This window comes from Salminus brasiliensis, chromosome 1 (genome assembly GCF_030463535.1).
Source record: "Salminus brasiliensis chromosome 1, fSalBra1.hap2, whole genome shotgun sequence".
NCBI classification, from domain to species: Eukaryota; Metazoa; Chordata; class Actinopteri; order Characiformes; family Bryconidae; genus Salminus; species Salminus brasiliensis.
Window position 1 is genome coordinate 92519187 of NC_132878.1, and position 14886 is coordinate 92534072.

Here is a 14886-nt window from a genome sequence, read left to right on the forward strand (position 1 = left end):
GGCATGACTTCATCCACAAACAGACACCATGTTGAGCAATATAAGCTATTTAAAGCTTCCAATCATGTCTCAACCAGTGATCGGTCTCAGCAATTCTACCTCCTCTGCAGAGGTGACGTGCATAAGCGTCTCAATGTGCCCATGTGATTCATTGTAGGGACATATTCATTCACATTACACAAAGATACAGTTCACTTACATTTATAAATCGGAACTGATTGATGAGGTTTGTAATGTGAACAGCCAAATTAAAGAAATGGAGAGAAAAGTCAAAGCCCTTGATGCTATTGAGATGCAGTCAGGTGGTTTGACATCCCCCAGTTGAAAGAATTCTGCATGGAGGAGTGGGAAAAGCCTTCGGACTGGTAGACAGTTACAAGAAACGTCTAATTTAGATAATACAGACAACGGAGCACATACCAGCTAGTGGGGCGTAGTGTGTCCTAACCTCTTTCTCTGTAGCATTTGACATCTTTTATTTATTTATTTATTGCTAAATAAATTAAAACAAAGTGAAATGTTCATCGTTTTTGCAAAAGTAAGGCAAATATGTCCATATTTACTAATAATGAACTAATTATTTGATGGGGTGTAGGCCTGCCACGATAATTACGTTATCGACTTATTGTACGATAAATGGACGTGTCCACGATAAGTTTAGCAGACGCCGATTATAGCCAATTGGTTTTCGCGTGAGTTTGTTTACATTAGAAAAAAACGCAGCAAGATTTCTGCAAGGCGCGCAGTGCAGCTCTCTCGCCGGCTCCCTATCTAAGGCGAAGACATGTCTGGGCCAGACAGCGACATCTATTGGTTAGGAAACGCATGCGTTGCTCACAGAGGAGGCAGACGCAGGTGGAGGCGTGTTAGCTGGCGAACATATTCGAGGCTAATAGGAATTTGCAAAAAAAAGTTACACAGATCCAGAAAGAAAGTTTGGAGAAGTAGTTCAAGATGGACTTGGTTTCAAAGCCACATTGCACTGCTCCAGTGTGGGAACACTTTGGCTTTAAGACAAATGAGCGCAGAGAGCCTATCAGCTTTAACGAGGCGGTATGTTGTCTTTGTCTAAAAACAGTGGCAACAAAAGGTGGTAATACAACTAACCTAAGAGCCCATTTAAAGCACAACCATCCAGTTCAATTTACCGAGCTGGAAACAAAAAACCCGGTTGGAGAGGGGACGTCCAAGCAGGTGACCATCACGGATGCCTTTGCCCGACAGTGTAAATATAAACGTGATAGCGGAAAACGGCACACGTTTACAAACAGTGTAACTCACTATATAGCCAAAGAGATGCTGCCGTTAAATACGGTGGAAAAAACAGCATTCAAAAACATGCTGAAAACGTTTGACAGGCAGTATGAATTGCCAAAGAAAACATACATCTCTCAAACTGCCATTCCAGCTTTATATAATGAAGTGAAAGACGGCATTCTGAAGGAGATAAAAGACATCGCATTTTACTCTGCATATTACAATATTATCATTTATTGCGATAATTTAAGAGACGATTAATCGTCCAGAAAATTTTGTTATTGTGACAGGCCTAATGGGGTGTCCTAATTTCTTCACATGGCTGTACATAAGATTTGTGAGTGACCAAAACCAATATATAAGTTTGCTAGTGCAAACCACACCCAGAACAGGAGGGTGGTCTCAGAAGCCTTTTTTGGCCAGGAGTCCGGGTCGGCTTTCCGTGGTCTACGTGCGAAGTCTGGCCTTCCCATTAGAGTTGTGGTGGTCTGACGAAGAGGGAGGAGCCAGGGAGGAGGTTGTTGGGCGGGGATAGACTGTGAGTCAGACTGTGTTTATATAAAGGAGATGATGACCCAACGAAGGAGGGGTCAAGGGTGTGGTCCGTCTCCCACAATGAAGGCAAATTCTTAACGTCCCCTGAAAACGATCACAGGTCGTGTTTTCCATGGCTGTCAGGATGTTGATTAAGCTGTCAGGTTCACTTAAGGGATTCTGAATCTGGCCCAAAAAAGCAAAATTCAAATCAATATTTAATTAGCATATCAATTAAATCCTGTCAAGCAACACAAGGATAAACTCAGTGATTTAATCATCTCATTCACACGTCAAACGAGGGACAAGCCGAGGATGCCTGTTCCTCTGAGTCGCCTGAAAGACAACTCCAAATCAAATCATATGTTGTGTGCAATATTGTCAGCTAACTAAGCTGCAGCATTCTGACGTCTCCATGCATTAGTATTCATTTCCATATCATTGCCAGGAAATGTACATGTTCAGACGAGAAACGAACAGGAAGAAGAAGAAGATGAAGAAGAAGGGAACACAGCATCGTGCTGGGTGAGCAAAACAACTGAAGTGGTTGGCACAGACGTCTCCCACGGGTAGAGCTATTTATTCTCCCGTATGTCTAATGAATTTGCAGCCTTTGAAGATGATGGAAGTTTGTCAGAGCAGCTCGGTTTGCCGCACTTCTTAGCGCTGCATTCTGTCCCCGAAAGAAGAAGAAGAAGAAGAGCGAGACTTGCAGACGCTCGGCATCATCGAGCTCCATATCATCCAAGCTAGGAGGAATCGCACAAGAAATCTGCTGGCGTGAAGACGCACAGAACCCGACGGCGGGTCAAATTTAGCAGACCAGCAGACGAGGGTTCTGTGGGGGATTTTTTTTTTTTTTTGCGCCGTTTCGTTAAACTGGAAGTGAGAATAAGACAGGCTGTGGGCTTTTTTGGCAGCGTTTTCATTTCATTCACATTTGCATCCACCAGTGGGACTTCCAGTTACACAAAACTGTAAAAAGCTTTTATCCACTTAGTGCTTCAATATCCTCCTTCTTACAACGGCAAAGAAATGGCAGGATGGCAGGATGGAAGGACGAGGGTTGGTCTTTAGCATAGCGCTAAGTGCTAACAGTGCAGGTGATGAAGCTCTTCAACAGCAGGTAATACATGTAATTCATTACTGTACTTAAGCACACCCTTACAAAAGTAGGTCAACTCGAAGAACCATTTAAAAGGGTTAGTGGGTAAAACCTCTTAAGGTAAAGGTATTTGTCACTGTACAGCGAAATGTGTCCTCCGCATTTAACCCATCTGTGGTAGTGAACACACACACACACACACACACACACACTAGTGATCTAGGGGCAGTGAGTACACACACATACCCAGAGCGGTGGGCAACCAACTCCAGCGCCCGGGGAGCAGAGAGGCTAAAGGGCCTTGCTCAAGGGCTCAACAGTGGCAGCTTGCTGAGCCCGGGAATCGAACCCACAACCCTGTTATCGATAGCCCGGTGCTCTAACCGCTGAGCCACCACTGCTATCAAAACTGTTCCCATACCAGGAGTCGAACCCATGTATAAATGGTCCCAAATTAGCACCATATACATATGTTATACTTTAATTGGGGGCTTTTTTACTTCCTTAATTTTTGAGAAAATTATGTCAAAACGTAAATCCAGGCCCTTTTCTGTTTTCTCCACTGATTCTACTGATGTCTGACTGCCTTATTGACTGAAAAACAGTGTTTTAGCTTGCATTTAAGTTATATTTCTAAACAGGTCAAATACACTGATGGTGAAACTGAAAACCTGCTGTTACCCTCACCAGGTTTCATTAATGTAACAACCAGTTCTGTGTCGGTAATGACGTGTTACTTTTTGAGTAACACTTTTTACTTTTTGAAGAAAAAAAAAGGCCATAGGTCACGGATATCCTTCCACAATGATGTACTTTACCTAAGCATAAATATAATTCACACATTTCATTCTTTTTTTCATTAAATATTACTGTAACGATATAAACGGTACTGATGCTGAACAAATCTTCTCCATGATGAGGAGGAATTCATTCAGGACATCAACATCTCATTCTTCTCTCATGGCTGACATGTTCTCCCCTGGCAGTCTTTGTTTTAATGGTAATGACATGACCAAGTTTAACCCCTTAAACAGCCTCTGGCCTGCCGACGGGGGCGAAAGTCTTATTACATAACTTTGTTAACAAAGAACGGCCCCACCAGTTTGTACAGAAGTCCCTGAGTGTTAAACACTGAGTAATACTCCTTAGTGTGTAATAAGCCTTGGAGTGTTAAAGGGTTTCCCTACAGAAATCCCAGGCTGTTACGGTAATGACAGTAAAGTTAAGGACGGTCATTATACATATTGTTAAAATATATACAAATGTTGGATGAAAATCTATGTAAATAATGCAGTCTGGGTCTTTTTAGGTTATGTTAAGAACACAATGTGATTTCTTAAAGAATTAATGAGGATTATAATTATTTTATTGGAGCAGAGATGTTTCAAAGTCTGGGTTGTGGACGAGGCCAAATGTAGCAAAGGTAGCAAAATGTTGACATTTAAAATATTTAAAAAATTTAAATGAATTGCTTTGGTGCATGCATGTTTTGCTGGTGCAATGAAAAAAATATATACCTAAGCTAAATATTTTGTAGTAAACTATTTTTAACATTAATTTATAAACTGGGGACAGAGAAGTACCCCAAATTAAAGAAACATGCTTATATACAGTGTTTTTAGAACTGTACTTAATCATAAGTACTCCCATTTCATTTACTATAGCAATAATAATAATAAAAACACAGCTGTGGTTTAGTGGTTTACACACACTCATGGACCTGATATTGCTGCTGATTTTGCTGCTTTTGCTTTCTATGTAATGAAGGTGAAATTCAGATTTTTGATGTTTCTGTGTTAGATACTTTTTTTACTCTGAACAAGAAAACACATTAATAAGAATAACATTCATATCACTTTAAATTACACTGTGACTCTCTATCAGAAACATAGTTTATCCTGTGGCTCATTTATACATTAATAAAAACATTGCAGCTCACACTGATGATTTTAATAAATGAAATACATTTAATAAATTGAATAAACTCATGCGTAAATAAAAAATAAACTCATGGTGGCTGATAATAAAAATAAATTAAACAATATTAATTTCGTTGACAAATTGACCACTGTGAGGGACCTGTGAAAAGATGCTGTGAGTGTGTGGATATCTATCATATATCGTATCGTATTCTGTGGGACAGGCACTTGCTGGCGGCCTTGCAATGTTAGCGTTTAATCAGCTGTAGGATGCATAATTATGCCAATACTTAAATAAAGGGAGGGTTTAATGTGGTCTGTAATTTTGCACTTTTGAAAAATGGGACAAACTTGAAAAACTAAAGAAAACCCATGAACACTAGAGGTCTGCTACCCGATCGAAGCCTAATGGGCCTGAAAAACTAGGAAAATTAGGCTTTAGGACAATTAGGCCTGGGTTTGCTTCCTAAAGCATTAGAATGCATAGCTCTGTTCGGTTTAGCAGCAACGTCGGGCCTCATCGGGCGGGTTCAGGCTTCAATTTCATGTCCGGACAGACCTCTAACCAGTCCACAAAACTGTCAGTGTGAATTCTGTGACAGTCTGACTGGCCTGTAATTTTGCATTATTGGAAAGAGCTGACTGCAAATGGCCACTCTGGAGGAGATGCGCTCTGAATACGAGAGGGATAAATAACTGTCAGGGCTGCTTGTGGAATGTTGCTATTGACTAATGGCTAAAGTACATTTCCATTGTAGTTACTCACTGGTGTAAATTTGCAATTTAAGGCGTCCAGCGAAGACGTGAAAGGACTGGGTCGCCACAGGCCACCCCGCGCTGCCGGCCAGTAGCTACAGCTCTGAAATCCAGCGTAATTTGCTCTGGATAATGTGCAAATGTTACGTCTGGAATCTGCGGCACTGTTCTGACGAGCAACTCGAGCAGAAGTGACCCCACATGGAAAGGTCAGGCTTCTGTATCTTACTCCTGACAAACACAGGCGGCGAGGCCTGATTTGTAGCGGACGGCAATAGACACATTAATCAACACAAATGTAGTGACTGTCAAACATGGTTTCGGTTGTTCGGGGTGATGAAGGACTGACAGGAGCTAAAATGAGATTTCTTTTCCCCTGTGCTTGGCCTGCCTGTCTCACTCCTTTCCTCTCTCTCTCGCACACACACACCCACGTGCCCAAGGCCAAGTGACAGAATACGGAGAAAAATGTAAAGGAGGAAACATCGGGACATATTTCCTGTCAAAATAACAAAACTAGTCTTGGAAATAATTAGAATATGCGGACTAATTCATAATGCGCAAAGGCACAGGAGAGGGAGCGCGGCCAGAGAGCAGGTGGAGGCCGCTTAAGAGCTGTCCGTGGTGCTGAATTAATTCCGGCTGGAGTTAAAGCAGCGTTTTAGCTTTTAATGCAAGGTTAGGAAAGAGCTCCGAAAGCTCAGAAGTTAACCCAAGTATGCCGGGCCCACTTGCCCGAAAGGTCCATACATTAATTCATGCAAAGTATAAATTATTCCCACCTGGAAAAGCTCAAGTAACAGAGATGAAAGTGTCTGGCCGCCTTCTGAAGGTGTTTTGGACCGACGGCGAACTGTAAAGTCCAGTCGCACCTGTCGTTGCACCTGGTGCCTCTTAAAAGAAAACCTCTCCAAATCATGCATTAATAGATCCGTTTAATAGGGCAGTCCTTCATTTACATATCCTAATCTGCGGCAATGAATGATAACGAGACAGGCATCTCATTGTGGATGCTGTGGCATTCCATGCCCTACAGTGTGTAATAACTTGCAGGATTAATATTCCAAAGCCCATAAAATTCCAAAGAACATTAAGCTGAAAAGTGTGAGCCAAAGCCCCAGCCGGGCCTGAATTATTCAGTGTGTAAATGATGGAGCAGATGGGGGAGGCGTCCTGTGGTCAAGTCAAGGGGGTGGCAGGTGGAAAACGAGGGACAGAAACGAGAGAGACACATAGAAAAAGAGAAAAAGAGAGATAGAGATAGATTGGCTGTCAGCGTCTCTATTTGAGTGAGTATGTGTGTGTGTGTACATGTGTGGCTGGAGGGGGCTGATGGTTGTGAGAAGGTTGAGAGAGGTAAACTCTCTCTCACACCTTGCAACATCTGTTTTCGCTTCACATGTTAACCTTTAAGCAAGTAAACTTTTGCTTTTTGCAAGCTGTTTTGGGAACAGTCGGCACATTTGGCTGATGCAAGTCTGTTGCATCACTCAAACATAGCAAGACTCCGGCGCACTTCTCTTAAAAGAGGAATCACTTCAGGTGTGCTTTCTGTTTGATGTTTCATCTGCGTGTTCCGGATGCGATTGACCATTTTCAGAACAAGGTTAGGGCTTGTCTTACATCCCCATTCATCATTCTCTAGCAGGCCTGTTTTATATTTCTGTCTGTGTGTGTGTGTGTGTGTGTGTGTGTGTGTGTGTGTGTGTGACTGTATGTGTGTGTGTGTGTGTGGATGTTGCTGGGTCTGGTGTGAATTCTATGCTCAGATCTTGGCTGATCAGCAACCTTCTGATCTGATTCTACCTTCTGTTCCTGTCAAATCTGTCAAATCCCAACAGTAATCATATCCCTTTATCTTCTGATTATGTGATTCATGATGTTCATGATGGTTCTACCTTCCATTACTGGTTATCCGATTCCACCTTCCGTTTCCAATTATAAAATTCTACCTTCCACTCTGGATGGTCCGACTCCACCTTCCATTTCCATTTTTCCAGTTACATATTCGTTTCTTGGTTAAAAGATTCTACCTTCTCATTCTGATTATCCAGATCTAATGTAAATTCTTCAATTGATATTATCTGATTCCACCTTATGTTTCTAATTATCCAGTTCTTATCCATTATTCTTCATTGTCTGACTCACATTTTGTTCCTAATTATTTAATTGTACCATCCAATCCTAATTATCCGATTCCACAGACTCCACAGATTCCGATTATCCAGTTCTACCTTCCATTCTTGGTGGTTTAAATTCCAGCATCTGTGTCCGATTACACTAAACTACCTTCCATTTCTGAATATCAGATTCAACCGTCTGTTCCTGATTATCTCAGTCTAATATCCATTCTTGACTGTCCAATTTCACCTTCTTTCCCTAATTATCCAATGATACCATCCAGGTTTTTATTGATTATCTGATTCCACAGACTGTTTCCGATTATTCAGTTCTACCCTCCAATCTTGATGGTTCAATTCCAGCTTCTGTGTCCGATTTTCCAGTTATACATTCGGTTTTGAGTTGAAAGATTCTACCTTCTCATTCTGATTATCCAGATCTACTTTAAATTCTTGATTATCCGATTCTAACTTATGTTTCTAATGATCCAGTTTTTACCCTTCATTTATAATTCACTTTCTGTTCTTAATTATTTAATTGTACCATCCAATCTTAATGACTCTACAGATTCCGATTATCCAGTTCTACCTTCCATTCTCGCTCATCCAGTGTCAACTCATGATGCTGATTCTCCAGTTCTGCCTTCAATTCCTGGTGGTTTAAATTCCAGCATCTGTGTCCTAAACTACCTTCAACCATCTGTTCCTGATTATCTAATTCTATCATCCATTCTTGACTGTCCAATTTCACCTTCTTTTAATAATTATCCAATTCAATCTTCCTTTTGTTCCCAATAATCCAATTTTACTGTCCGATGCCACTTTTCATTTCTGATTATTCGATTCCGTCTTGCGTCCCTGATTATCCGATTCCACATTCCATTCCTAACTATCCAATTCCTTCTGATCGTAACAGGGTGGTTACATCTTCCATTTCAGACTGGCCTGTTCCAGTTCCCCTTCTAACTACCTGCTTCCAGCTCCCATTCCTGTTTATACAGAAATACATCTTCTGTTCCTGACTAGTCGATATTGTTTTATTTCTGCTCGTCTGACCCACCTTCAGTCCTACATTACATCTCCCTGTAGATCCTACCTTCTGTTCCTGATTGGTTTCCTGTTTCCTGTCCTCTCTTAACATGAAATACACTCCAGCAGGAGGCCACTTCTTCAGATTCGTCCTGCTCTGTTGTGATTCTTCTATCATCTCTCGATGATTGTGGATTGCTGTGAGTGTCTGTGCTGTAAGTGCCTGACTCTTTGCTCATGTGTGTCCTCAAATGTGTCCAGCTCTTCACAAAAACCCCATCCTATCTTCAAAAATGTAACTTCATATGGAAAGGGCTACAGAAAGGGCTACAGATTCAGAACAATGCCTACCTGGCCATATTAACAGGAGGGGCAGGGCTAGATACTGAGGATTCACCTGGATTCAGTTAGGAGAAGGTGGGAAACTGGGATTAGAGATATCGAACAAGCCCCTTCCCCATATCCTGCTTCTCAGTGGGAGATAATCAGGATGCCCACTACGGCAAGGTTAACAGATCCACACTGTAATATGATGACATCACTGACTAAATCACAGTCACGCCCCCTGCAGGATGTTGTTGTGTTGCCCTTTGTCCCAATTATTAATACTTAAGGAAACGTGAGTGAGTGTGTTTTATTTCCCCATTGGTTTGCTAAGGTTAAGAAAGCCAGCTCTCACTCACCAGCAGCCTCATTTGATTAAGTGCTCTGACCTGGGTCAGATCCTGACGCTGATCTCTCTCCTCTCCTCCACTTCTTACAAAAACGTCAAACGAAGTAGTGATCACGCATATCATTTCTGTAGCAGCCTCTAGACTCCAGACCAGGCCTTAACACTGGTTTCCAATTCATGGTGAATTCTTTTTTCACTCCAGCCTTATTTTGTTTCCCAGCATTTGTGGCAACACTCGCCATTCCGAGCCACCCTGAGCCACCCTGTTCAATTCTGCAGCGCGACTGCAGCTCCAGACGCCCCTGCAGAACTTGAGAATTGAGAGCGAAAGAACAGGATGACATTCAGGCACCGGCGTGGAACTAATTTTCTGCCCGTTTAGCTTTTCCTTGGTGACTCCTCGCTGTCGATAGCGCTCAATATCAGCGAGCCGCCACTCTTTTAAATGACCACAAAAGGGTGTGATTTGAGGGGCTGCTGCTATCTGCATAGCTGAAGCCGGAGAGCGACGGCAGGGGAAATTAAAAAAAAAAAAAAAAAAAAAAAAACAGCACTCCTCACCTTCGTAATAGATTTTAAATCCGTGGGCGCTCACAGCGAAGTCACTGGTAAGGCGGAGGGAGAAAATAGAGCCGGTGCTTGTGACTGGCGCTGGCACCTGGAATCCTGTTAACCTGCGGACGAATGAAACAGAGAGAGAGAGAGAGAGAGAGAGAGAGAGAGAGATGGATTTCAGTCAGAAGCAGGAAAATGAGCCGACATGGTTGCTTGGCTGAAACTGAAAGCACGTCGCCGTCCAATCAAATTAATTGTTTATTATATTTCATGTTGGGTGTGCACATGCTGACTCCGCTCGACCCGACTGAACTTAACTTATCCCGTGGCGTAATTAAGATAAGTTCATGCAGTCATTTATTTTTCTGAGCTGGGGGCCGAGCACTAACACCACCCCTTACATGCTCCACACGCGCTCCACCACAACAAATACACATAACACTAACAGGAGCTCAGGTATGCTCCCACCATCTGCCTGCTTGTGCAACTATCAGGCTACTGCTGCGTACAGAAGAGCTGTTCTGTATGTTATAAGCTGACTGCGTAGACTTCATAGGTCATAGCCTGTTAAATACCTCAGCACCTCATCCCTACCACATACATTCAGTACTGAGAGCTGTGCCTGCACTGCACTGTCCTGCATTGTGCCTGTTTACTGAGTCTAATGCTGTATTTATCGTATTTATTTTGTACCGTATTGTTTCTGTTCCATGTTAAGATACGATAAGATAATGCTTTATTAGTCCCACAGTGGGGAAATTCACAGCACCACAGCAGCAATAGCAGGGATAGCAAGACACTTAGATGCAAAACGTAGACAAATTACCAATATATACACAATATAAATAATAGAAGTAAAAAAAACATCCATATTATTTACAGATTATTTACAGATTATTGCAAATTGACCCTTAACTGCACATAAGGGGGGGCGGGAAAAATATTGCACATTGTATTGTTACATTGAGGGACCTCTATTCCCTGAACATGTGTGTGGGGTTTAAGTGTGTGTGTGTATGTGGTCCGCTGGGAGCACTGCTGGTTGTAGAGTCTGACGGCAGCAGATCTCTGACGGCAGCAGCATATGTTGCACCATGATGGCCCTGGAGGAACGTCATTTCGCTCCACTGTGTACCTGTAAGCCTCTTGACTTGACTTAACTTGACTTGAAGGTCAGACGTACCATATCTTGCAACACTCGCCTCTTCAGCTTGGTTTGAGTTGAAGGAATGAGCTTTTTGAGTTTCAGCACTTTACGGTTCTTCATTACTGTTATACTTCAAAGCAGTTGTTTACTACCATCTACAGCAAGGGTGTCGAGCCTTATCCGCTAAGGGTCGGTTTGACTGCAGGTTTTCTTTCTAAACAGCCAGCATCACACCGGATTCCACTCCTTTAACGTCTTAACACATGAAGGTGTAATGCTCAGTAACTACAGGGACTTCTGTAGAAACTGCTGGGGCTATTCTTTGGTAAAAGAAGTTTGTTATAACACCTTTGTCCTGACAATTTATTGAAAAAACAATTAGAGCTACATGGAAAGAAAGAGGCAACTGGAACAGAGAACTTCAGACATCGAAATAATAACAAATTTGATAATTGCATGTTTGAAGCCTGTTATGATGGATGGAAAACCCAACGTTTGTAGTCTGAGGCAAGTCTAAGTCCAATTATGCATCCGAATGTGCACTATTTGCAGAGTTAAGGCAGATAACTCTATTGCTTCTTTTGTTATTACTTTGTTGTTCTCTGTCTAAATTATAATAATAATAATTACTATTATTTTTATAATTTAGACAGAGAACAACACCGTAATACATTATTAATAATAACAAATTATTAATACATATTATTAATATGTTTATGATAATTATTATTATTGTTATTACAAAGCAATAAGAAATTATGATTATTATTAATAATTATAATAGTAATCACAATAATAATAATAATCACAATAACAACAATAATACAATAACAATCACAATAATAATAATAATAATAATAATAATAATAGTAGTAGTAGTAGTAGTATTGTGATATATTGTTATTGGCCCAAATATATCAAATCTCAAAAGTAAGAACACTCAGATCAACACAGATCAGATCTCATTGGTCCATGTATTCCATGTAGCCCATTCAGCGCTATGTAAAAAGGTGTAGTATATTCATTAGCTATGCAGATGTTCACAGACCTGAAGGAATGGTATGGAGCTGAGGAATAATATAGTGAGGCCCATGGGTTAGACTTGTAACCTGTACATGAACTGAACAAATATAGGAGACTGGACATACTTCCCATTGTATGTGACAGGGATGTTAAGAGGTCCAGCTGTGCCTTCATGTGTACTATGTCCTTAAACAATGGTGGGGGCTGATTTATATCCCTTATGGGTGAGAAACTGACATCCTGCATATGGGAATTGTACAACAACATATGACGTGTAGTAGGGTAGAATACACAAGGTGTTCCTTTGCCTAGGGAGAGAGAGCAGAGGGGGCAGAGAATTGGCAGACTCTCTCCACACTGTACACAACTGAAAGACGGTGGTCACGAGTCTCCTTTCAAATGAAGTCCTTCTAAGAACACCTCAAAGACAGGCATGAACCATGATCCTTACTAATCCTGATGTTCTGAATCCTTACAGAATAAATCAATAATAATCCATAATAAACATCTATAATAATTATCGTGATATCAACTGATATCAAAGTCCATATCGACGCCCCAGATGATGGAGAAACTCCCGGTACACTCAAATAAATGAATCACATCACAAACTTAATTCAATTATGCCACATTTCCATTGAGTCAGAAGGGCTCGTAAACACAATTTAATTGTTGATGGAACAAAACTGAAGCATTTCTTGGCTCCCGGTAATAAAACAGGTTGGCTGCCTTGCTTGACAGAATGGTTAGAGTCCTGTCACCCAAACAAACCGAGCCTAATCTTCTCTTTTTCATTGTCATCATGCATGACAATCGCAGCTCTCCAGGGCTCTTCCCTGTCGAGCCTTCAGCGTTTTAGCGCGCCAAGGAACGCAAAGGGCCAATTCTCTCCTCCACATCAAAACCCCTTCTCGTCCTGTGTTTCCGCTCAGCATGCCGAAGTCTCTGAAGTTTGATTTAGCCTTACGGAAAAGATCAAACAGCTCGTGTCCTGTCCCAGTATGCACGGTGTAACATTAGAATATAAAAATACCATGGAATTTAATTATCAGCATTTTTAAAGATTAAACACTGAACACTTCTGAAACCATCTGTAACATGAACAACAATCTGCAACAATTAACTGGGAATAATGGTTGAATAGTGAATTAATAATTAATTGTAATTTAATGAAGTAAATTATTCATTAAAGTAATTATTTATGAATGTACAGCTGGACAACAGACATTAACAAAACTGATAAAATAAGAAACATATTAAATAAAATGATAAACATATAGTGACATGCAAAAGTTTGGGCAAATGTGTGGTTGGTGTGGCGCAACAGATAACCCCACTATCTACCACTGAGCTACCACATCATGTGGGAGACTGGGGTTCGATTCCTGGTGACTATGCTGTGGTACTCCAATAAGAGTCCTTGGGAAAGACTCCTAACACTGCATTGGCCCACCATTGTAATATGAGTAACCATGTAAGTCGCTCTGGATAAGAGCGTCAGCTAAATGCCGTAAATGTAAATGTAAAATGTCTCAGGGAGTAGGATATAAATAATATAATATATATATATATATATATATATATATATATATATATATATGACAATTTTGGGCTGTTTCGCAGCATGGCTCTTTTGAGGTCGATGCACAGATTTAAATTAAATTAAATTAAAAATGTATTGTGGGCTTTCTTTAGGATTTCTTTTGGGTTTTAGTTCTAGTTAATTTTTGATTTTGAGATTTTAATGTGAGGGTTATTTTTCAGTTAATATGTAAGATGACTCAATTCATATCTGTTTTTTATTTTATGTTGGTATAAAGTTTATTTTTGGGATTATTCATTAGAGAATTTATTTTTGGGTTTATTTGTTTAATGGTTTATTTTTAAATCATTTATTAGAGGCTTTATTTTGAGGTTTAATGAATTATTTGGGTTTTTTCTGTTAGAGGGTTTATTTTTCAGATTATTTATTAAAGAGTTTCTTTTGGGTTTTAGTTTTAGGTATATTTTGGATTTTGAGGTTTTAATGTGAGGTTCAGTTTTCAGTTTATTTGTAAGATGATTCCATTTATGTCTGTTTTTTATTTTATTTTGATAGAAAGTTTCTTTTTGGGATCATGGATGTTTTATTTTGGGGTTTATTTGTTGAATTGTTTATTTTGGGGTTATGTGTTAGATGTGTTAGAAGGTTTATTTTCAAGTTTGTTTGTAATTTGACATTTTCATTTCTTCTTTATTTTAGGTTTTTGAGATGGCTGCATATTACGGAGGATTTCAGAATTTTGTGGCACTAATGACTTTTCTTGGTATAAGAAGCAAAAGGGCTTTAATTGGAAAAAAGACACAGTTATACTGTTCACCGTTAAATAAGTATTTAACAGTAATTGCTTTACTGGCACAGCCCTGACACCAAGACCTCAGTGTTCCTGATTTCTTGCTGGAGGAATGCTGGGTGTTGGTACAGGGAATAAAAGAACGTGGACCGCCTAGGGGTCCCCAAAGTCTGGGTTTGGAAACGCCTGCTTCAGAAACCTTCTCACGTGGTCCCTCAGGTGATAAACAGCAGATTGTCGGTTTGTAACTGTGCCAGTGAAGCTCCCACCATAATCCCACACTACATACACTCGACTCCCTCAATGTACAATATGACCTAAATACTGCAGTGGTGAGGATTCACGTGCAGTTGCTAAGGCTGAAGAAAACATGGCATGGTAAGGTGGTCTTACCTTGGAATTGCTTTATGAAATATTGTTTATATTAGAGAACGG

The 14886-nt window shown here is 40.5% G+C and overlaps 1 protein-coding gene across 3 annotated transcripts in view; it reads right to left on the reverse strand.

Moving 5' to 3' along the window:
- Positions 1-14886, reverse strand: part of csmd3a (CUB and Sushi multiple domains 3a) — a 519096-nt gene that overhangs the window by 409460 nt on the left and 94750 nt on the right. For all 3 annotated transcript variants that reach the window (XM_072692429.1, XM_072692430.1, XM_072692428.1), the window contains exon 3: positions 9955-10067. In XM_072692429.1, the coding sequence (XP_072548530.1) occupies positions 9955-10067 (113 nt within the window). The remainder of the gene's footprint in view (positions 1-9954; positions 10068-14886) is intronic.